General features: G+C 36.4%; 1 protein-coding gene across 1 annotated transcript in view; it reads left to right on the forward strand.

Annotated features, from left to right (window-relative positions):
• Ar (androgen receptor) overlaps positions 1 to 24,885 on the forward strand; it is a 165,140-nt gene that overhangs the window by 113,286 nt on the left and 26,969 nt on the right. The window contains 1 exon segment of the mRNA XM_032889926.1: positions 20,815 to 20,931. Within this exon segment, the coding sequence (XP_032745817.1) occupies positions 20,815 to 20,931 (117 nt within the window).

A 24,885-nucleotide genomic window follows, 5' to 3' on the forward strand; every position in this document is an offset into this window, starting at 1 on the left:
TTCTACAACCATTGCTTTGTTTTGCTTTATTCAGGACCTTATTCTCAGAGACTTGATTTTTTTTTTCTCCATGAACTAAGGTTATATTAATATACATCCAATTTTCTTGTTTTATCATTTAATATTGATCTATTTCTATCAGTGGAAATTCAGGACCATGTTTAAATCAAACAAATAATTTAAAAAAAAAACAAGGATTAGAAGTAGAAGCATTTAATCATGCATTATGATAGGAAATTAGAGAAGAGTAGAAGACTAAAGGAATTAGAAAATTCTTGAAATTACTCAATACCCATGGTTGCCTGTTTCTTAAACTCTTAACATATGTAGACTTTTTTTGTTGTTGAGCACTTTATTCAGGCTTGGGGAAAGGTTGTATGTAGAAGCCACAGCTGTCTGCTGTACACAAATTGAGACCTTGAACATATCCTGTATTGGCTAAAGAGATATATGAACTTTTTAAGGAAAGCTTTTTGCCTCTTGGATGCACTCATCGTAAATAGTATCAGAAACTAGTTTTATGCACCCTGGAGGACTATCTCCAAACTTGCAGCAGGATTAATGGAATTTAAGGCGGGTTCTGGTACATGTTTATGAGGAATGGGAGGTATGAGTAGAAAGACAAAATAAAACCTCTGGAACAGAAGTAAAATGGAAGCCCTAGGCATGATAAAATAAAAAAAGAACAGAAGAGGGAAGTAGAAGCGATGATGATGAGAGAGATAGATGTGTTTTTGCTTGGAATGTTGGGGCCTGTTTGGCTAGCCAGAAACAGCATAATTTGTTTTAAACCAAGCAGATAAAAATACATTCTCCAGTAAACAAGAGGAGAACTTATTTTAGAGAGGTAGCCTCAGTCTAGGGTCATTCAAATTCAAGTCATCTGCCTTAGAACATCAGACTAAAATGGGAAGTTTGCATGTTTTAAATAAAAGAGTAGAAACAAGAGGATTGAGAGAAGCACAGCAGACCCAGCATATACAAATCAGTTCATGCAAGTCACCAGACTGTATCATGACTACCTTTGTGGGATATAGGCCCTGCCACAAGAAGGGCAACTTTTTGATAAAACATGTGTTTGAGAGTTTAGGACAGGGAAGTCTATGTTTTATCAAGTAGTTGACATGGTTAGTATTTTGGGACTTTGTGTTTCCTAACCTTGCTTCCTGGCCTGCTTCTCTTGAAAACTAAAAAGTTTACATGGGAAAAAAATGATATATTAACACAATGTGGAAAGTAAAAAGCTCTGGATATTTTTCTAGGTTTCCTTGTCCTCGTTGAGATTCCTCTTGTCTTATTTCACTTTGGTTCCTAGAGCCTACAACACTTTTTCTCCTTGTGGTAGAATTCCTTCTTTAGGAGGACTGTGTATTTCCTTCCTCTTTGGCCCAAGGATAATTCCATAGTTTAGCAAGTAACCAATTTTTTGGCTTACCAGAGGGGCGTAGAGGCGGGAGCTACAGGGCGTAAATCTAAAAAGCTCTACTGCATGGAAAGTCTTCACCGCAGGGGATTCACGACTCCCATAGTAACTTATGGGTGGAGCCCACCATCATCCACTTAATTTACCTTCCCCATTTTATAGCAGTCTAGCATTTCCAACACCCTGAAAGACCCATGCAATTCTGACATAATTTGAAAATACATGACAGTATTTTTTGTAGTGGCTAAAAATCTCAGAAGGGGTGAAATGACACTCTACAAAAGGTTCACAACTTGTGGGTCCGACCTCATTAGGATTAACTGAGCCGTTTCACGGTCACCTAAGACCATCCGGTATATCAGATATTTACATTAAAAATCATGAACATAGCAAAATTGTAGTTAAGAAGTAGCAAGGAATATCATTTTGTGGTCAGGGGTCACCACAACCTAAGAAACTGTATTAGCCCGTCATAGCATTAGGAAGGTTGAGAACCACTACTCTATATGCTCTTCCACTGAGAGAAGACCAACTGTCAACAGAGGCCATTCTGATGAACTCTTGCAAGCAAGCAGAACTAATCAGATGAAGATGGTGGCTATTTTGCTGAGATTACATTGTCTAACATTCCTCCATCTCTATCTTGAATATATAGATGTTGATCCAAATTCTTTAGTTGTCAGAATAAAATATAAATTATCTCATTCTTCAAATTTTCCATTAGTAATATGATGAACAAGAATAAATGACATAGAAATACACCATAGAAAATAAAATTGGGATTCTGTTCCTTAGAAACTCGGCTTAAAAAGGAGGAGTTTATGTGAGTATTGTTTGCCTTCTTATAAAATGATTCACTTTTAAACATCTCAACTTGGCCCACTTGGTAATCTACACTTGGTAAGTCTTACATGCTTGGTCTTTAACAAATTCGCTATATTCATATGCAACCATTGAGAAATGCCCAGAATATACGTATGTACCCAGTAAATGGAGGTCCCTTGCTAATAGCAACCCTGTTTGTGGTAGTGTGAATATTTATCATCCTTGTGATTAGTAACACAAGCGAATGACCTAATGTTTTCTTGCAGAAGAGAGTGACTGATTATATAGCTTCAGTATCTACAAAATAAACTACAGGGTTTACTGACTCACACTAGGGAACATATGCAGAGAATAGATGTTTAAGCCTTCCCCTGGGTAGCTTAAGAGATTTTTTTTAAGAATAAAGATGTGGTTGAAGGAAAGGACACTGGAAGTAAGGAAATACACCTATTCAATTAACGTCGCCCAGCTTTCATATAATCATATGTAAAATGGAGTTAACAGTAGCTAAAAAGACCAAAAGTGACAATACTTGTGAAAATACTATATAAATTGCAGTGTAATATGAATGTTTCTAGGAGGTCACCTTGCCATTGTACAGGAAAATTATGCCTATTTTAAAATAAATGCACACTTGCCCTCCATGGAACACTCAGCAAAAAGTTGCTTTTGGAGAAACAGTTTTTACTTGTAACTCATTCCATTATTTTCTCTGCACATCTTTTTGCCCAGTAGATTTCTTCCTAACTTCACCAGAATGACTAGATCATGAATACCCCCCAGACTCTTAAATTTGGACATTCCCACTTCAAAAATTAATATATTTTGAATATAACTATGGACCAAGTAAGTCTATCCCATTTTGTGTATCCTAAGTGAATACACACCACACACACACACACACACGTATATGGTCTTCCAGCAAATAAGTCATGGCCAGAAATGGCTCCAGGGCCATGGAGGGTTCCTTTCTAGCTTTGGATCTTATTGCAAAGTTACAAAAAGCTTGTACAGATAAATTGCAGAATTTATGGCCAGAGCAAACCATTCCCCATAGCCAAACCTTTGTTTCATTTTCTGGTGTTTTTAATCTCAAGCAAACATGACTTTCATTTGACATTCTGTAATGTCAGACTCTCAAATTGTTGTACACAATTGGGCATCAGTGATGATCATATTGGAAAATACTTATACATATTAATATGTGGACTTTTTCCAATCCTACCACCTTTAAAAACTGAGCTGGAGATCCTAAAGGAGTATGTCTTCTCTGCCTTTATAAAGTGTCTTTTTTAAGTTTGTGAACTCAAATTAATTAGGAAATTAATTAGGAAATAATGATTAGGAAATTATTTCTAAAGTCCTTTCTTTCTTCTCTCCTGATTCCTAAACTTGCAGGGACGGTGGTGGTTATGTTTAGCTGAAAATGTGGTTGCAGCAAGCTGAGCTTTGTCTGCTAGCCTCTTTTGACATGTTTTATTCACAGTTCTGGAGACTTGAAACCAGAATTTCACACAGTGGCCTTATTAAACTTTAGGACTAAGAGGTAAGGGCAGGGTTCCAATCAGCCATTATCAGGATAGTGAGACATAGATTTGCAAAACTGCGAAGCTGATTATTTTCACTCCAGAAAGATATTGTTTTTCTTTAGTAAAATACTAAAACCTCATGAATGTGTCAGAACATTTGTGTTTTACTTCGAAGCATATTAAAAACGTGAACATGAACCAATCAAAGATCATTCAACCATTCATCAAATAGGATACATTCACAGTATTTCAATATGCTAGACAGCAAATAACAAAAAGAAATATGTCTTACATTGTTTCCTACACACCTGAATAAGAGAAGAGATATTCTTTTCAATTTACAGTGACCTATAAGACTTCATATACGGCTGGGTATTGTCACATGGCAATATGACAAGATAATAATTGAAAGGTGGACAGAGGTCATGGGAAGGATTGAATCATGGATATAGCCTCTCTCAGGGATCCATTTTGAAATTCTGGGATTGCACTTTCAAAAGGCTATTTTGAATTCCCACCCAGTGACACTGCAGATAATAGAATCTTGATGTCACCAGAGGTGACAGAATGGATAATAGACTGAAATGAATGAGATGAGAAATCATGAAGAGTTGGAGTTCATTTTTATTTTGTGAAGAGCCTCCTTTAAGGACCATGGCGAAGTAAAGCCACCATTAGACAAAAGAACAGTACCACATAACTCTAGACAAGTCTCTGAGGCTCTTTAGTCCTTTTGCTTTGTCTCCGCAAATCATTAATGAGATTTGTTCTTTCTACTTCATGGCTGTACTGTGCGATGATGCATGGCAACATATCTTAAAAATGTATGAATGCCTAGCATATCCTCAAAGACTTTTGTATGCTTTTCCATTAGGCCAATTACGCTATAATTTACGAAGTCCTTTTGATTTCTTTTTCAGACTTCTCTTCCAGAGACTCAGAATTACTGGCACCAAAAAAGCACTCTAGGATTTTTTTTTTCTTTGAGATGTATTCTACATGCCACATTATTCACTCTTTTAAAGTGTACAATTTTGGCTTTTAGTGTCTATTCAAGTTTTACAAACATCACCTATCTAATTCAGATGGTTTTCGATTACCTCAAAAAGAAATCCTGTACTCATTAGTGCTTGCTCCTCGTGGCCCCTCCTCCCAGCTGCTGGCAAGCACTACTTTACTTTCTGTCTCTGTAAATTTGTCAACTCCAGAAACTTCATATAAATGAGACAATATAATATGTGGTATCTCTATGTCGATTCAGTGTCGTGAGCATATTTCCAAGTTCTAGCCACATCACATCTTGTATCAGTTCTTCATACATTTCTCTGGCTAACTAATATTCCATGTATAGATGCACCACTTTGGCTTGTATATTCATTGGTAGATGTATACTTGGGATGTTTCTATTTTTCCTTTCTGATGAATACATTTCAATGAATACTCACGTGTAAGTTTTCATCCACACATATGTTCTCACTCCCTTGTGTTTATACCTAAGAGTAAGTGTGAGGGTCATATGAAAGAACTAGCAAACTTTCAGTGACTCATCCTATGACATTTCCTAGCAGTAGTGTATCCAGTTCTAATTCCTACATATACTTTCCAACACAAATTATTATTCATCTCTACCTTTATTATTATCACTGATTCCATTTTAGTATATATAAAGTGATAGTATTTCACTGTGGCTTTCATAAGAATTGTAAATGGCTAAAACTGTACATTTTTTGTATTCCTTTGAACTATTTATATATTTCTATGGATAAATAACTACTCATGTTTATTATTCATATTTTAATTGAAATATGAATAATATTTTAATTGGTTTTTTGTTGTTGTGTTATGTGTATGTTTTCTGACTTATTGATACAATCTTCCATCAGATATTAGATTTTCAAATTTTTTCTATTCTATAAGATATCTTTTAATTTTTGATGGTCCATCAGAAAGTTTTTTAATTTTTATAAACTCAAATGTATCTCATTTATCCTCTTGGTTGGTTTTTTTTTTTGTTTGTTTGTTTTTTTTTTTTTTTTTGGTGTTTGTTGTAATATCTAAAACTATTGCCTAATAAAAGTTCACAGAATATCTCTCTTAGGTTCTTTAAGAATCATTAGAATCATATACTTTTAACAATTAAATTTGGTACAACAGTTCATTTTTCTTAATCTTCACCTAGAATAGGATTCTAATTCATTCTCTTGGCTTCAAAACATCCTGCTGTCATATCGATGCTGACCATTAATAATTTGTGCTTCTATATGCATATTAAGATTCTTTTCACAATTTCTGTAAAGACTTGTCTTGGTATTTTGAAGTGGTAAATTGTTTTGGGTAGAATGGCTATTTTGACAGTGTTAATTCCACCTGTGTATGAGTTTTTTTCCTCTTTTGCTATCTTCTTCAATTTCCTTCTTCAGTGTCTTAAGATTTTCACTGTAAAAATCTTTCATAACTTTCATAAGAGTAATTCCAAGATTTTTCTGGGCTATTTTGTGTAGGGTAGTTTCCCTGATTTCTTTCTTGGTATGTTAATCATTGGTATTTAGAGAGACTGCTGATTTTAAATGTTAATTTCGGGTTCTGATATTTTAATTAATGGATTTTTCAGCTTTAAGAGATTTCTCAGGGAGTCCCTTAGCTCTTATATAAAAAGAATCATATCATCATCATATAACAATTCTTGGACTTTTTCCTTTCCCATTGTATCTCCTTTTTCTTCTTCTTTTGTCTTATTGTTTTAGCTAAGTCTTCAAGCACTGTGTTGATTAGGAATGGAAAAGGTGAACATTGTGCTCTGTTAGTGAAAACCCTTTGAGTTGGTTTCTACTTAGCATGGTGTCAGCTGTGGGCTTGTTGTCTATTGCCTTTATTATGTCTCTGTATCCCTAGATTTTACAGACCTTTTATTTTACCATGAAGAGATATTACATGTTGTCAAAGACATTTCAAATCTTCTGTCATTCAGTATATTTATGTGGGTACAATCTTTGTTTTGCATATGTGAACCAACTCTACATCCCTGGGATAATTTTGACTTAATTATAAATGATCTTTTTTATGTAGTCTGGAATTTTATTAAGAAGTTATACGTTGACAGGTTTGGCCATGTTCTAGTTAGGTTTTCTAATTTGGTGATTAAACACCATGAGCAAAAGACATTTGGAGAGGGGAGAGTTTATTTCACCTTACACTTTATTGTGAAAGGAAGTCAGCGAAGGAACCTGGAAGCAGAGGCTGAAACAAAGGCCATAGAGGAATTCTGCTTAGTCCTCATGGCTTGTTCAGCCTTCTTTCTTATAGCACTCAGGCATTTTCTCAACTAAGATTCCTCTTTCCAAATAACTCTAGTTTATGTCAAGCTGACAAAATAATAAATAACAAGGATAATTGATGCCTTGTCAACTTGACAGGATAACACATTACTTTCAAACGATAACATTTCCTTTCTTCATTATCACTGTCATCTCATCTAAATAGCAATATCATATTATCAAACTAAAGTAGAACTGTAAAAGTCCCATAGTCTTTACAAGTTCAATCTCGTTAAACTATCCAAAATCTAAAAATTTTTAGAGAGACTCTAAGAATCAGTCACTCTAAAAATCTGAAATTTCTCTAAAACATTTAAGTCTCTTAACTGTGCACTACGGTAAAATAAAAATTAAGTTACATACTTTTTGTTCCAAGGACAACAAACCAGGGCCAAAAGAAATTTGGAGAGGAGAGATTTTACTTCACCTTACAGTTTAGAGTCTTTCATGAATGGAAATTAACAAAGGAACCAAAACCATAGAGGGATCATGATTAGTGGCTTGCTTCATAATTCACTCAGCTCGCTTTCTTACAGCACCAAGGACTACCTGAATAGGAGAGCACCACCTCCAGAGAATCTGTCCCCAATCAATCACTAATAAATAAAATGTACTACTGACTTGCCTTCAGTCCATCCAATGGAGACATTTTCTCAGTTGGGGTCCCTCTTCCCAAATAATTCTAGTCAGTATTAAGTTGGGGAAAAAACTAACCAGGACATCTTATTATTATCCATTTGTGTTAACTTGACACAAACTAGAGTTATCTGGAAAGAGGACTCTCATTTGAGAAAATGCCTCCATCACACTGCCTGTCGGCAAGACATTGGTGTATTTTCTTAATTGACGATTTATATGGGTGTCCTCAGCTCACTGTTTTAGGGGATATCCCTGGCCGACTGGTCCTGAGTGCTATAAGAAAGAAGGCTGAACAAGCCTTGAAGACTAAGCTCATTCGTCTATGGCATCTGTTTTAGCTTCTCCTTCCAGGTTCCTTTTGTTTTATTTCAGGTTCGGGAAATACAGACACCATATAAAGGTTTCTTTCTTTCTTTCTTTCTTTTCTGTTTTATGACATAAGTTCAGAAGTTCTGGATTTAGTTAGAATTCTATGATGAGTCCATCAGCCCTGAGTTTATTATAGTTGGGAAATTTTTTAATAACTATTTCTACCTTGTTTACTTTTGTGGATCTGTTTAAGTTATTTACCTCATCTTGACTCAACTTTGGTAGGACAAATCTAGAAATTAACTCACGCCTTTTGGATGTCCCAATTTAGTGTCTTATGATTCGCTGAATTTCCTCATTTTTATTTCTCCTTTTTTATCTCTAATTTTATCGGTTTGGGCTCTCTCTTGAGTAATTTGGCTAAAAATTGTCAATTTTCCAAAGAGAAAAGTTTTCATTTCCTTGATTCTTCATATCGCTTTATTTCTATTTCATTAATTTCAGTGCTGATTTTGAATCTCATCTCATATACTTATTTTTTTTGTTTTATTGGAGTATATTCCTATCTTTTTGAATTGTTTGAAAAGAGGTATAATCATTCTTTTGAATTCTTTGATAATTCTTCCAAGTCATTTTTATTAGTTGTCATTGTTGTGGGATTATTGACTTATAAGAGAGACGTGCTGTCTTGCTTTATTTTTCCTTTCAGTTTTTTGAGATGGTATTTCTCTCTATAACACTAACTGTCCTGGAACTTGCTTCATAGACCAGGGTAGCCTTAAACTCAAAGATCTGCCTGTCTCTGCCTCCTGGGTGCTAGGATTAAAGACATGTACCACCACCCTTGGCTGTCTTGTTTTAGATGGACAGATAGGTAGGCAAGCAGGCAGGCAGGCAGGCAGGCAGGCAGGCAGGCAGGCAGGCAGGCAGGCAGACAGACAGACAGACAGACAGACAGACAGACAGAGGTATAGTTTGTGCAATTTGTATCTAGAGTTAATTTTGATTGGATCTTTATTCTGTCTTATGTTTTGTTTTAATTTTTTAATTCTGGCCACCTTTGTTTCACGTTATGTGTTCATTACATGACTAAATCCTAATGTGGTTAACATGTCCTTTTGCTTTGTGGGTCTGATTGGTACTTAGAAAGGAAACTCTATCTCAACTCTTCCTCTGATGATCAGATATTGCCCTGCTATATAGAGTCTCCAACCTAGGCCTGCACAATTTCTGGTGAGTCGTGGACCCCCTTCACATATCTGGGAAACTTACTCAAAATCAAATAAAGTGCTCTGGATCCCTAGGAACCACTGGAACTTCTTGGGGATATAAAACTTCCCCACTGGCCTGTGGGCTAACTGAAGTTAAATCAGCTGCCACCTTTTATCCAAAGGTGCTCCAAGATGTACAGTTAGCCAGAGGATTCTAATCAGTCCTTGCTTGGGTTTGGATGGTCTTTCTGCAGTTCCAGATTTAGCTTGCTGTATTTTGTTCAGTTATTGCCCTGTGATCATAAAATTACTCCATAGTTTAATCTTTGTACTATCTTTGTCTTGGATTGTTAATTGAGTAACATTTTTATTATGAAATAAATTGGAAGGTTGTTACTATTCTTTTCATAAGCTATTTGAGAAAGATTAATATTAGATCTTTAAATGTTTCATAGAATTCTCTATTAAAACCAAATGATCCTGAGATGCTGTTTGATTAGGAGTTCAGCATCTTCACTCATTACAGGTCACTTTTGATGTTTTAAATTTGTTTTTCATCAGTTTAAGTAATCAGTTTCAATCAGTTTAAGTTATAGTAATTTCTTGATTAAGTAAAGTTTCCATATATTTGGATAAATTCACACACATTTATAGATGCTTCCAAGACAGAGAAGAAGAACAAACTTAATATAGCAGAGCCTAAGTCAGAGAAACACTGATCATTTCTTTAGTTGGAAGTAATTTTCCACTCCTGATATTTGTGAGTTAGCATTTTCAACTGGAATGTCAAAAGCCTCTTTTTTCTGGATTATTAAAATTATTGATGATTTAAAGCCAAAGATGACCTTTTTGTTTTCCAAGAAAATGTCTGGTACCCCATTGTTATAAATTATCTCCAGAATACAAACTCCCTTAGATACCTAGATACTTTTGGAACATTGACAATTTTGAGATGAAATAAACATTTTCAACTGTTGTTATAAAGATGGCCATAGTATGATTTGAGAGAAAGATTTGACTTGAGAGGATATTTCTCCATTAAGTTACTCTAGTGACCTGATGTACCTTTGAGTTCTCTTGATTTTGAAATCATACTGCAAGAGAATTACTTACTTGTTCTATATAATGGAGCAGTTATAATATGCTAGTCTTGGAAGATTACTGATTTTGAATGTACCTATTTTTTCACAGTTCAGTTGATAACCCCATTTGGGGAGGCTTTATCAATACTAATTTTCAATTAGCTTTGTGACAAGAAAAGTATAGTCATATATCTTTAAGGTATAAAATATGATTATATGCACGTATCAAGCCAAACTAATAAGAACTTCTATTTCATCAAACATTAATCATTTTCATGCATTGGAAACATTGATACATATCTTTTCTCTTTATTTTGAAAGTTAATGTAGATGTTTACAGATAATAGCTAGCCTATTGTGATATAAAGAACCACAACTAATTCTTTGCATGGAACTCCTTTAATGAACTCAAATAGATGATCTAGCTGGAGCTTTCTCTATGGATGCAGTCTTTTTACCTTGCAGTCTTTCGTGCAAGGACATAAAAGAATACAGATACACCCAACATACCAACACTATCTCACATATTTTCAAATAACAGCATTATGGTCACATCTGTTGGTCCATTCTTCCAATAGTTCTAACAGATAGTAATCATTCAGTGTTGTGAAACAAAAATAAAATCAAACCTGTTGGTCTCTCTTATAGTAGTTTTAAGAAGAATTTTTTTCTCCTAAATCTCAGGATTTAGGAGACCAGAGAAGAGGAATCATGAATTTGATACCAAGTTTTGCTTCATAATGATACTATACATCCCAAATAATTTTAATTTTTAAGAGGAAAAATGATACCAGTGAAAAACTGTCAGTGTGGTTGATCAAAGCTAATTGAATATTTTAGAGGTTTGTATGACTAACATATCATAAATTTCACAACCTGTTTCATGTGTCAATCTTGGCTCTTTCCAACTTCCATTCCTTTTCAAACACATCATGCTCTCTGCCTGAAACGCCCTCCAGTGCTTTGTTTACTTAGAAAAAAGTCTGTTTTTATTAAGAATACTCTTTCTGTGAAATGAAACTTCTACGAAATTCTTGACCTCAGGAGTTTAACATTTGTTAGTTGTTAGTTCGTTTTGCAGATTATTATCCTGTCAGTTTATCTTCTGATTCGTTGTGTAACAATTGCTACCATTTTGCTCAGTTTTTAAAAACCTTTTATTCAGTCCTATCAAAATTTGCTCATCTACATTTCCATATTTGCTTATCTCATGAAATAGTTACTGAATGCTTATTGCTTTGCAAGCAGTATTACATTTAAATTTTGCAACTGATCTATGTGTTCTCTCCACTTCACAGAAGGCTAAATGTACATCTAAAGAAATCCAGTAGTTTCTTCCAAGTTTTAGCTAATAAGACAAGCTACCATGTTCTACTTTTTACTGAGTAAATTATATTGAGCCCTCTCTCTTTCTGTACTTTCCACTGATTCTTCTCTGAATGTAATATCAATCCTCAGAAGGATTTGTGGAGCTTTCCTAGAATCAGAAATGAATTTTGGATTCTTAGTGTTTTGGGTTCATCATGGTATAGCTTCTTAGGGGGACATTATTCAAAATAGTCCTTGGGAAAAGCATGAAAGAAAGCATGGAGAACAAAAGAGCTGTAAAGCATCTGTGGTATGCAAGCTCCCATCCCCTCTTGCAGTCGTTAGTACACATATTCTCAGTGGAAATGCCAGTGACCATAATGCAGGTAATGCCCTTTAGTTTATCTTGATGCTGTCAGACAGATTAATGTTCCCTTAATAGGGCTAAGCTTAGGCTTCTCTTTCTGAATCCTCTCCTCCTTCCTTCTCTTCTTCCTTTCTTTCTCTTCCCTGTCCTTTCTTGTGATTCTTATCCTCCCTTTTCTCCTTTGCCTCTTTTTTCTCCTTCTCCCCCACCCTACTCTGCTCTCAGTCCTTGTCTCGCTCTCTCTCCCATTTCAATCTTCTCAAGGAGCATTAAGTGCTTTATAAGTGGAACAGTACACTAAAATCACCTTGGTAAGTAGCTCTAGATTTTTTTTCAGAAATCAAATCAGAAAAACTCTCCAGAATCAAAGTACTGTATATTAAATTTCAGTTTTCAAATTCCATCTCGGGTGTTTGAATAATATGGGGAAAGATCTGAATAATTTGTTTTATTGTGAAGCACTTGGTAAATAAACAAAATTAAGTACACATGTGAGGGATGTACAATAAAAGAGCTCAGCCCTCTGGAATTATTCAGCCTTTCTGGGGTTCCTTATTACTCTAGCAGAATTTTCACTTTGCTTATGATTTATCAGTTAACTAACATTTTCTAGACACTTCACACATATTCTTTTAAATGTCACAGCTCTTCAGAAGTGCTTTTATCCAGCTCATTTTTTAAAGGAAGACACTGAATTAGAAAAGATCTGCGGTTAGCCCCAGTTACAATATTTGACACTAGTAGGTGGAATTTCTGGGATTTTTCAAGCCTAGCCTTCTGCCTCCTAAGTCTGTGTACTTCAAGCACATCCTGTTATTTTTGCCCAGGTAACAAATATCAAGTAAAACTAATAGCACTTATCATGTGTGCCTGATAGTGCTTTAGTATCTGGGCTGAATATTAATTTATCAGATGACTACTAAATTCATCATTCTCAGGCTGGCATTTCATGTGATGAAATTGAAGAGCACAGTTCCATCTTTGCCAAGGCCTCACAATGAGCCACAAGGCATCAGCCATGACCTAAATATCCTTGCCTCATTCCAAAAGCCTCATACATTCTTGCATATTTGTAAGACTGCAGCTTCATGTGCACTTCCGCAAACACGCAAAATGCAGAAAACAATCACTTCTCCTTTTCACCAACACACACCTGTTTTCTTCATCAAGCTTGTTGTAAATGACTAATTAATGTTTGGAATCAAAATTAAAATTTGTGACCCTTTTAAAAGGGGAGTTTTCCTAATTCCTCGGTGTGGTGAACATGAAACACACCTGCTGTGAATGGGGACTATCGATTAGGAATCAGGATATTCTAGGAATCACGTTTATTTCCTCACTGAAGTGTTATAGAAGGCAATCGTTTTAGAATGGGTGTGGGAGTATCGACTGAAGTTCAGAGAGCGAAAAGAACCTTAAATACAAGGTAACACAGACATAACAAAGCTGTTGTGTAGAAGATTAAATAGTAAAAATCATCTCCCAATTCTACAGAAATTCAGTCATCTGTCTCAATATCTGTGATATTTATCAAATTGGGTATATTCCTTCAGAAGTTCTATACACAAACATGAGCAAAAAACACAACAATTTTATTTACTCCACATTGTTACATATAAAATTGATTTGAATGGGCACGGTTACATAATAATTTACCTATTCTTGTACTGATGGGTATTCATGCTGTTATTAATCTTGTGCTGTTGTAACAATATTGAAGTGATTGTATAAATGTTATAAATGTGTAAAACGTGCTCCAAGTCAAAGTACATGTGTGTATTTTTTTTTACATTAAAAGAGAACTCAGTTGAAACATATGTAATCAATACACTGATATCTAGAAACACATCAATTTGGTAAAGCATGTGAAAATGGAAACACCTTTTTGTCGTTGTTTTGTTTTTGTTTTTAGCATCATTGATTCTGCTCAGGCAGTGATCCTAATAATAAAAACAAATCCAAGATGTGCTCTTTGACAAAACTGTAGAGAGAAAATTACAGAGGTCAGACCCAAGTGGGAGGGAGTAAAATAAGCTTAATGTATTCTTCCCTCTTCATATTTGTCCTATGTTTTAGTACAGTGCAGGCTGTGTGCCTAAACCTGTCTACACTATTCTACAAACTAAAGAGCGATAAACTAGTAGAAAGAATTGGGGAATTTTCAAAAAGTGTTCAACTGAGTGATGGCATTAAAGGTTCTAGGTTATGATCTCATTGTATCTATTACAAATCATGCTGAGAAGAGGTGACAAGAAGTACAAACTTCAGTGACCTAATGCACATTGTGGTGACCAGAATTCATAATTCCACACTTCCACACTTGAAAGTCCTAAAAATATAGATTTGTAATATTCTTCCTGCCAAAAAAGGTAATTAAATAGATGTTAACTATATTGATTTAATTGTTGATATATATATATATATATATATATATGCTCTAGAGAACTAGCCAAATATACTATTTGCCATGAACACTTTTGTTGAATTAACAACCGAGTATATCTAAAAACATACTTCCAAGTTATATAGAAGCAATTAAGATCATCATTAATAACTGCATGGCATTCCTTTTTATAAATATGGAATAGTTTAATTAACCTCCTAACAGTAGACATGTAAATACCTCTATTCTGTTTAAACAATGCTACTTTAAACTTATTTCTAAAAATCTCACTATTCCTACAAGTTAGATTTTTAGTAAAAATGTATATATATTCTTACTTATTCAAAATAACTAACAAATAAATCCTTTCACCAATACTTAGTATTTAATTTGACATGCAATCTAGCATGTAAAATGGTATTTAATTTGTATTTCTATTATTTGAAGGAATTTCACCAATTTTCATATACTTCATAGTTATTTTCATTTCTTCTTATATTTTCCTGCTCATGATATTGTACTGTTTTTCATCTTTTGTCAAATATACAGAAAAATTAAAAAATGAACTAGAAGAAATTCAATAGTTCAATTGATCAATGGACTAGTAAAATAGCCACAATTCTCAAAAGATGAAATACAAATGATCAGTTGACATTTTAACGTTTTCTCCTCTGCTGTATATGTGCCAAGGGCCTCAGACCAGCTCCTGTATGCTGCCTGGTATGTGACTCAGTGTCTGAGAGGTCCAAGTTAATTGAGACTGCTGGTCTTCCTATGGGGGCTCCTCCTTCCTCAGCTTCTTTCAGCTTTTCCCCAATTCAACCTCAGGTGTCTCCATCTTCAGTCCATTGCTTGGGTGTAAGAATCTGTGTCTGTCTCAGTCAGCTGCTTGTTGGGCCTCTCAGAGGACAGCGGCACTAGGCTCCTGTTTAAAAGTACACCATAGAATCAGTAATAGTATCGGACCTTGGAGCCTCCCCTTGAGATGGATCCCAACTTGCAGTGAGAGAAGAGGAACCTAACCCTGGAAAGACTTGAGGACCCAGGGAGTGGGGAGGCCTAGTGGGGGTGGGCTAGGGACATCCTCTTGGGGACAGGGAGAAGGAGAAATAGGATGGGGAACTGTGGGAGGGTGGATTAGGAGGGGGGGTAATGACTCAACTGTAAAAAAATAGTAAATAAAAAAATGAAAAAAATACAAACTGTGTTCTACCCAAAGATGTCTTTAATAGAGGAATAAAAGATTTCTCCTTTACTAGCCATCAGAGAAATGCAAGTAAATTATATTGAGATTTCAACTCACCCCAACGAGGATGGCAGTCGTTAAGAAAATAAAAACATGTGCTATCAGGAATGAAGACATAATAGAATCCTTGTCCAGTGTAGGCTGAAATATAAATTAGCCCAGTACGGAGTTTCCTTAGAAAACTAAAACCAGATCTACTACATTATCAGAATATACTACCCTGCATAGGTATCCAAAACAATCCAAACATTATGTCACAAATATACACCCATCTTTACTACAGCCCCATTCATAGTAGTTATGTTATGGACTTGACCTTGGTATCCAACAACAGAAGAGTGGATAAGCAAACATGTCATATACATAATGCAATACTTTTGAACATAAAGAGTGAAGTTTTCTCATTTGCAGGAATATGGATGTACCTATGGTTAATTATATTGAGTGAATTATGTCAGTCTCAGGAAAACAAAAATCATATTTTCCTCATACATGGGTTCCAGAGTTTATATTGGCATGTAAAATGGTTAACCACTCATTTTGGAATCATATAACAAATAATTTATATTTCATTCAATAAGTTGGCATGATGTATGATATAGAGTATATATGTTTTGGGCTTTTCTTGTTTCTTTACAAACTAACCTGTGCTGAAGCTATCAAAGTATTATAACTGTCATATCATATTTTTCCATTTAATTCAGACCGTCTCTTACATACATTGATAATTTATTTTGTTTTTGCCTTGGAAGTTCCACATTAAAGCTCTCTATAGAAAGTCTAATAAACTATATTCTTCAGCCTGCACTGTAGATTAATGATGATAATAGGTCAACACTTTCTGCATTTATATGACACAATGACACTAATAGTAGTTAAGTCACATACCTTATTTGTTTACTCAAAATGGTGCGGTTTTTTTTTAAGTGGAAAGGAGCTTACTTAGACATGGATGTGAAGTCATAATGGGTGGAAAAATGTAGGTCTGACGTAAAAGACCAGAAACTGGGTAGTTATGGAAAGAAAGTCTATCTTACTGTCTCAGTTCCTGCTGACATGGAATCATTATTCAATATTTATAATTAAAAAGAAACAAGAAAAGAAAGAAAATGTAGAACGTAGGCCAGTCAATAATTTCAGAGCCAACATACAAGCAGAATACCTCTTGCCAAACTCCTCTCAGTGTTATAATGCACTGAAATGCATGTTCTCTTTGCAGGTCTACAGTGTATCCTTAAATGTTTTAACATGGGAAGACTGTTTATATTTTGCCAATCATTTCACAATGACTTTCTGTAAAAAACTTGATAATGGATTGTTGATATATTTTTGCTATTGAAAATAAACAGTTTCAAAGAGTAGGCTTTAATGTTTAGTCTCCGATGAGCAGGAGCTAAATAGGTATTTGTATTATCTGTGCTAATTGTTCAGCTACCTAGACTACAACATGAAATGATGTGACCTTCTAAAACCAAATTGAAACCGACCCAGATCCCACTTACAAATTTCTCTGTCACCTGGAAATACAGACACTGACTATAAATGAGTAATAGAAGAAGATATCTGACACACTCAGAACGCTATTTCTTCAGGCTATAATCATTTAGAGTACATTTCCACTGTGTGCAATTTTCAAATGTTATGCTCACTTTACCACCTACTTGTTGTGACTTGGTCTATTTCCACATATTCTGCCCAATTTCATACCTTAAAAACTAAGAATCCTATTTAATTTTTTTTTATTAGAAAGCTTTTAATGGCCTTAACTGGTCAGATTTTGTGTCACCAATATTGATGAATCAGTACTACAAAGAGAGAGTAAGCTTCCTGGAAGAAGATATCTTTTAGCAGAGTCCAGAGATATTACAAACTGAGTCTTAATTCAAGAAAGTGTGGGGGAAACATTTTGCAAGTATGTTATAGAGGTCATTCAAGTCTTGTGTAGAGGAGTGGGCTTGGTGTAACCAAACAACATTTTAAATTCTTTCTCATTTATTGAGGTCATAGTCTTAAAGCAAACCAAGGGTGTGATGCCAAGCAGGTCGATAGGCCTGAAGAACATAGATGAAAGAACCCCTGTAACAAATACAATTCAGCATTGTATTAAAAATTATCCACTGGGGGTTGGGGATTTAGCTCAGGGGTAGAGCGCTTGCCTAGCAAGCACAAGGCCCTGGGTTTGGTCCTCAGCTCCCCCCCCAAAAAAATTATCCACTATGATCAAAAAGGATTTATTACTGAAATTCAAGGCCAGTTCCGTACGTGAAAATAAAACTCACCATGTTAACAGAATGAAACTAAAAATTCATATGATCATTTCAGCAAAAATTGAAAAAGCAATTTGTCACGTGAAATTATTTAAAATCAATCCACACTACCACCAGCAATGCGGTTTCCCCTCTCTCATTGGAGCCTCCAAACCGCCCATATCTTTCAGGCCAACCTTCCCCTGCTAGCCCCTGCGCTTCAACCTGCAGAGACAGGTGGTCACTGGCTCTAAACCCCTAGCCCCATGTAAAGAAAACTCCTGACAAATAGAGGCGAATGCTCGCAGCCAACCATTGGACTGAGCACAGGGTCTCCACTGGAGAAATTAGAGAAAGGATTGAAGGAGTTGAAGGGGTTTTCAACCCCGTAAGAACAGTGCCAACCCGGGAAGAGAGAGGCAAAGATTAAAACAGAGACTGAAGGACACCCATTCAGAGCCTGCCCCACATGTGGCCCATATATATACAGCCACCCAATTAGACAAGATGGATGAAGCAAAGAAGTGCAGAAGTGTAGATCGCTCCTGAGACAGCCAGAACACAGCAAATACAGAGACAATGCAGCAGCAAACCACTGAACTGAGAATAGGACCCTGTTGAAGGAATCAGAGAAAGAACTGGAAGAGCTTGAAAGGGGCCGAGACCTCATATGAACAACAATGCCAAGCAACCAGAGCTTCCAGGGACTAAGCCACTACCTAAAGACTATAAGACATGGACTGACCTGGACTCTGACCTCATAGGTAGCAATGAATATCCTAGTAAGAGCACCAGTGGAAGGGGAAGCCCTGGGTCCTGCTAAGACTGAACCCCAGTGAACCAGACTGTTGGGGGGGCAATGGGGGAGGGGGGAGGGGAACACCTATAAAGAAGGGGGAGGGGGAAGGGATGTTTGCCCGAAACCGGGAAAGGGAGTAACACTTTCGAAATGTATATAAGAAATATTCAAGTTAATAAAAAAAAAAAAAAAAAAGAACAGTGCCAACCAACCAGAGTCCCTAGAGCTCCCAAGGGCTAAACCACCAACCAAAGTGTACACATGGAGCAGAGCAACCCATGGATCCAGCTGCATATGTAGCAGATGATGGCCTTGTTGGGCATCAGTGGGAAGAGAGGCCCTTGCTCCTGTGAAGGCTCAATGCCCCAGTGAAGGGGAATGCCAGGGCGGGGAGGCAGGAGTGGGCGGGTGGGTGGGGAGCATCCTCGTAGAATCATAGGGAAGGGAATGAGATAGGGGGGTTGGGGGGGACCAGGAAAGAGGCTAACATTCGAAATGTAAATAAAAAATATCCAATCTTTAAAAGGATCAGGGGACGGGGGCGGTGGAGAAAACTCCAGAGGCTTGTAATTTATCAGTCAGACTAATAACAGTAAATTCTCAACCCACAAAACACCCACAGAAAAACCTCAAAACGCAATTGATGTAGACATAAGCTGCACACCTAGATTGAACAGATATGTTCCATAGTATTTAATCATCTAAGAAATTCCCAATTACTTATGACTCCCAGGACCACAAGGTTCTGGTTCATCTTCCTCCCCTATAGATTGCATCTTGTCTCCTCCTCTCCATCTCTCCTCTCTGTCTCTCTGTCTCTCTCTGTCCCCTCTCTAAAACTCTGAGTTCGCCTTCTTTGTCCACTGCCAATCTCTAGCCTTATCTTTCAGCTGCCCTCACCTGTGTACAGACAGCAATCCACAGCATTTGGCAAACTTTATCTCATGATAAATCCTCTTAATAAACTACACAAATGTCCCTATAACACAACAAAAAGGTCATATATAGGTCTATAGTTAATATCATACTTGTGATCTAAAAAGAAAAAAGACAAGGATATACATTGCCACTACAAATGTTGAACATAATGCTGGAAGGCAGAACAGTTTTCATCATAATGACCTTTATTTTTGTTATCAAAAGGGGGATATAATAATTCTTTAATATGTATTCACTAAAAATTATTACTAAGCTTGTAAACACATCAAATATGATAGATGTATTATTATGATGATATAGAACTCTAATAATGTCATCAGCCATATTGTGAAGCAGAATAAATAATAAAGAAGCCTTTTAACCAACTATTTTCTTCCATCTTGTTTTATCCCTAATCCAAAATGTGCTGATTAACTGTGGATAATGTATTGCAGACAATTTCTATGTTGACTCCTTTTACTCGTGCATCTCTATGGTCTGCATACTTGTTAAGTGAGTCCATATGTGTTTATCAAAGGCTTGCTATGTGTGGCCTTGGGAACAATCTTCCTTTCAGTAATTCTTATCCTGAAAAAGGGGAGAGATTTCCATGCAGATCTGTAAGGACAAGAATTGTACAAGGTTGTGGTAATTTTTCTTCTTCTACTGAGTTCAGAGGACTTCCTTTTGCTTCCCCGATTCATCACACAAAGAGCAGGATTTATTGCTGACTTTTACACCCTCCAGGCTTGGGAGTGCCACCATTGGCAATATAAAAAGAGAGATCAAGTAAAAAAAATAATATCCTGGTTTTTTAAAAGCATCTAATTACCTTAACTATGAACCTGTGCATGATTACAGGTTTCAGTAGGAGGATACATTGATTAAGTCAACATCTCTTCTGTGTCAAGCTAACGGAGTGATAATTTCCACAATTGGCCATTTTCTCAAGGGCACCCCTGGCTTTTAGTCAAGCGTAAGCATATTTTTTTCCAAAAGCAGTAAATAATCCTTATAGTGGAAGTATTAACAAGATCTGAATTGCTAATACTTGTTAAAATAGCTAGGAAAACGGATTCTGTATAATCAACTTGTTTGGGGCCACTATCTCTCAATTTGTAGTATATGTTAATCTTCCTGCCTAGAAATACTCTAGAAAGAAGCTCCAGAGTCGCATTAACAGCAGGTCTACTATTCTTTCATTTCTTCTTCCAGGGAAACAGAAGTATCTATGCGCCAGCAGAAATGATTGCACCATTGATAAATTTCGGAGGAAAAATTGTCCATCGTGTCGTCTCCGGAAATGTTACGAAGCAGGGATGACTCTGGGAGGTAGGATATTTTTCTCCTTTTTTCTCCTCGTCCTCCTTCTGCTCACCTTCATCCTTTATAGTTATTGCATTAGACCTCGATTCTCCTCTGTAATACTCTTAAGAGTACCAGCTATGCAATAGACTCAGATTGACCTTCTCACGGTCCCTTCCTTATTTTTGCCTATGGCATTCATAACTTGGGATTTGGCCTAGGACCAGGAAGCATGAAGGAAGGATCAGAAAATAAAGGAAGAGGAAGGAGGCTGTGCTTTTTGGATTCAGCTCCTTAAGTAATATATTAACGCTGTTGCTGTTCAGTAGTCGGAATAAGAGAAGCGAGTAATCAAAATGGTCATAGGTGCAGGATGACCATGGCACAGGCAGGCTCAAAACACCTGGGACTATCCCTCAGCTAACTGTTGCATGTACTGTGGGGACAGCCAACTGGAGTGTGAAGCTGCTTCTCTTTGGATCCTGTAACTAAGGGACCAAACAGAGCCAATTTTGTATCCTGTGTCTCCCAAAAATCAGCAGGCTTTTTAATCATTTCCTTTTCTTTACAAATCCATTGATCACTTCCAAAAGCTTTTGCCCAGTGGCACATTAGCTTCTTAAGGGATACAGCCCTTTCAAGGATGACCCTCTATCATAAGGCTCTGTGTTCTGTGAGCCTGTGTCTACCATGAGCTCTGTCATCCTTCCAAAATGGCCTCATACTACTTGCTTGACATATACTTCCCTGCTTCTAATTCTTCATAGCTTCATCTGCCCTGTGCCAGATTCCACTCTGCTGCCTGCTGCTTCCAAACAGATGCATCTTTCATGAGAAAAAGAAGCTCATTAGTCTACATTGATTTAGAAATGGAACTCAAAGAAAAACAAATCTATTTCTGAGCGCCTAAAACTATAACCTTATATTTGATTACTCATTATCAATCGGGAAAACCCAAGTGACTGGAATCAAGTCCACTCTTCTCCTATCTCATGGCTAATTTGAAACAATTGTTCTTTCTATAAGGAACTTAATGCCTATTCTGCCTATATATATATATATATATATATATATATATATATATATATATATTATAGATAACTACATCTTCCCCTCCACACACCAGTAGTACTTTTCTTCAGACCATACTATAGCAAGGAGTTTGTTCCAGCTACATCTGTGAGTTCCAATAGGAGCATCTTAAGTAATGTGTAGTACTCTCAGGCATCACAGATAGAATCCCTGTGAGTTATTTTCCAGGCAACTGCACCAAATCAGATTCAAATATTTTACCAAAATCTCATCTTGTTTTTGCTTGTTTGATCTACTCTAAGGATATAGTATAGTTGTGGTCTATAGTGAGAAAAAAGACACAAGATCTCTGGGGAGGACAGAAAGAAATCCAGGAGAGGTAACAGAGTGAAGGATTGGCAGACAATTTTACTGCATGAACGTTGGAAATATTACCCAAGTTCTCTTGAACGCTCATTTCTCAATTATTTAACCTCCTGTGAATTATGCACAGTAAACACTGGCATCTTAATTGAGGATCCCCTGTCTTGTCATCATTTGCAAGTCTTTATAAGCCCATTTTCATACAAGTAAAATTATAAAATACTCCAAATTAAAGCATTAGTTTCATGTCAGAGCCCATATCTTCCATTACAAAAAAAAAAAAAAAAGGTGTCTTCTGACATGATTAAAGTGAGCTTCTTTGGAGGAAAAATCTGCATGACTATACAGTGTACCACCCAGAAATAAATTTCTGAATTAAGTCACTGAAAAGTGGTACAAAAAGATTTCTGATTGGTTTAGTGTGGGTGGGGTGGCCATATTGGAGTGAGCTTGGTGAATACATTGCTAAATTGTTATGGATGGTTTTGATCTCTGTTTCCTTCCCAGGTGTCACTGAGGGACAGATACATAAAAGACAGCAAGCACATTAGGCACTAGATGTTCAGGCTAAGAGATTTCAAGGAAAAGAGAAGAAAGATGCCCACAAAATACAAGGATCATTTTGTTTTCTTTTGCCATACAGGGGATTGAGTTTAGAGCCCTGTGCATGCTAGGCAAGTATTATTCCTCAGACATACATGTCCAGGCAAGTCATAGAAGAATTACTGATGTTGTATAAATGACTATACTTTTGAAGTCTGACCTAGATCAAAGCTTAGATTTTTTTTTACTCCAGGCCCCTGTGAGTATCATTTTCATTATCTGTAGTTTCATTTCATCCTCAGAGTTACAGTTAAGATCACATGAAAAGGTAAATAAAAACACCTTTGAGAAGGTGCTAGATGAATGTAAAGCCTTATTACAATGAGGTCATCAAAATATTAGGTAGGCACAGGCTATTCTTTTTTTCTTCTTTTATTGGTTATTTTATTTATTTACATTTTAAATGTTATCCCCCTTCCCAGTTTCCCTGTCCACAAGCCCCCATCCCCTCCTCCTTTCCCCCTGCCTCTATGAGGGTGCTCCCCAACCTGCCTACCCACTCCTGCCTCAGCCCATTAAGCATTCCCTACCCTGGGTCATCAAGAGGACCTCCACAGGACCAAAGGGCTCCCCTCCCAATGATACCAGATAAGGCAATTCTCTGCTACTTACCAAGCTAGAGTCATGGGTTCTCCCCTCCCAGCCCCATGTACTCTTTGGTTGGTAGTTTAGTCCCTGGGAGCTCTGGTTGGTTGATATTATTGTTCTTCCTATGGACTTGCAAATCTCTTGAGCTCCTACAGTCCTTGCCCTAACTTCTCCATTGGGGTCCCCACTCAGTCCAATGTTTGCAATTCTTAACACTGAGCAATGACTCTCCTTAAGTAGCTTGGCTTGCCATACAATACATGTGTGACATGTAACGACAGGCAATGAATCACTCAAAATAACATCTGGTTACTTCACTCTGCAAAGTGCTACCAGCATAATGCTTAAAATCTGATATAAGTCATTCTAAAAACTTTATGTTAATGTTGAAACACCAAGTCAGTAAAAACGAAACTGTGTATTCGCTTAGACTTTGCACATGGATGGAGTTAAAACTACACCCCTACTTCCTGACATAACCTCTTCCAACATTTATTGTTAACTTAGAGTATCAGTATATTTCACATTTTTATTCAAGCAAAAAGATAAAAGAAAGTAATGGTTCCTAGTGGCCATTGTGAATACATTGGCAATATAATATCTTCTGCTTTTCAGAAGATTTGGGTTTAGCATAGACTTTTTGATCACCTTCAAGAAGTCACATAATTTTAGTTCCTTTTCTGTACTACTCACGCTACAATTGTATAATATGTCATGGAGCAACAGTTAAGAATATGATACTCTTTAAGTCCCTTCTCCATTTTTCCATTGTGAAACTAAAGACCCTTCTGTTGTTAAAATTTTGTGATTTGATGTCAATAGCCACAAAGAAAAGATTGTAGTTCATCCACTTTTTCTTCAGTTGCCAATTACCTACCCATAGAAGTACTAATATGAGAGACTTATTTGCATAAAAATTCTAGCTGCCCCCATTCACACTTATGACAGGTATATGCCAAAACTGTAATTGATGAATAGATTATTGAAGTTGTGGAAGGTAAAGCAGATAGATGTTTTCAGTTCTTGGAGATTCTGGTGTTCTTCAGATGATGTCTGTTTGGTCTCAACACTTTATGATCTCTAGCATGACTGTCTCTAGATAGATATATAATGATAGAGAGCCATTTCTTCATGCTTCCACGCCTACCTTTCTACCCCTTGCTTGTCTTCTTAGTCACTATTGGGATTTATAATAGAATCCAATAGGTGTTCTTAAGATAACTCTTCAGGCTCTTAAATACCCATCTATGGAAAAAGGTATGCCTTGCTTTGTTCTTGATTAATACCTAACTGCATCTGTAAACCTTATATCAAGAACTGCTTAAAGAATTTAAATGCCTTACCCATTTGTTCATTTAAGAAAACACTTAACTGTCTGGATAAGAACCTTCCCTT

This window comes from Rattus rattus, chromosome X (assembly GCF_011064425.1).
Source record: "Rattus rattus isolate New Zealand chromosome X, Rrattus_CSIRO_v1, whole genome shotgun sequence".
Lineage (NCBI taxonomy): Eukaryota > Metazoa > Chordata > Mammalia > Rodentia > Muridae > Rattus > Rattus rattus.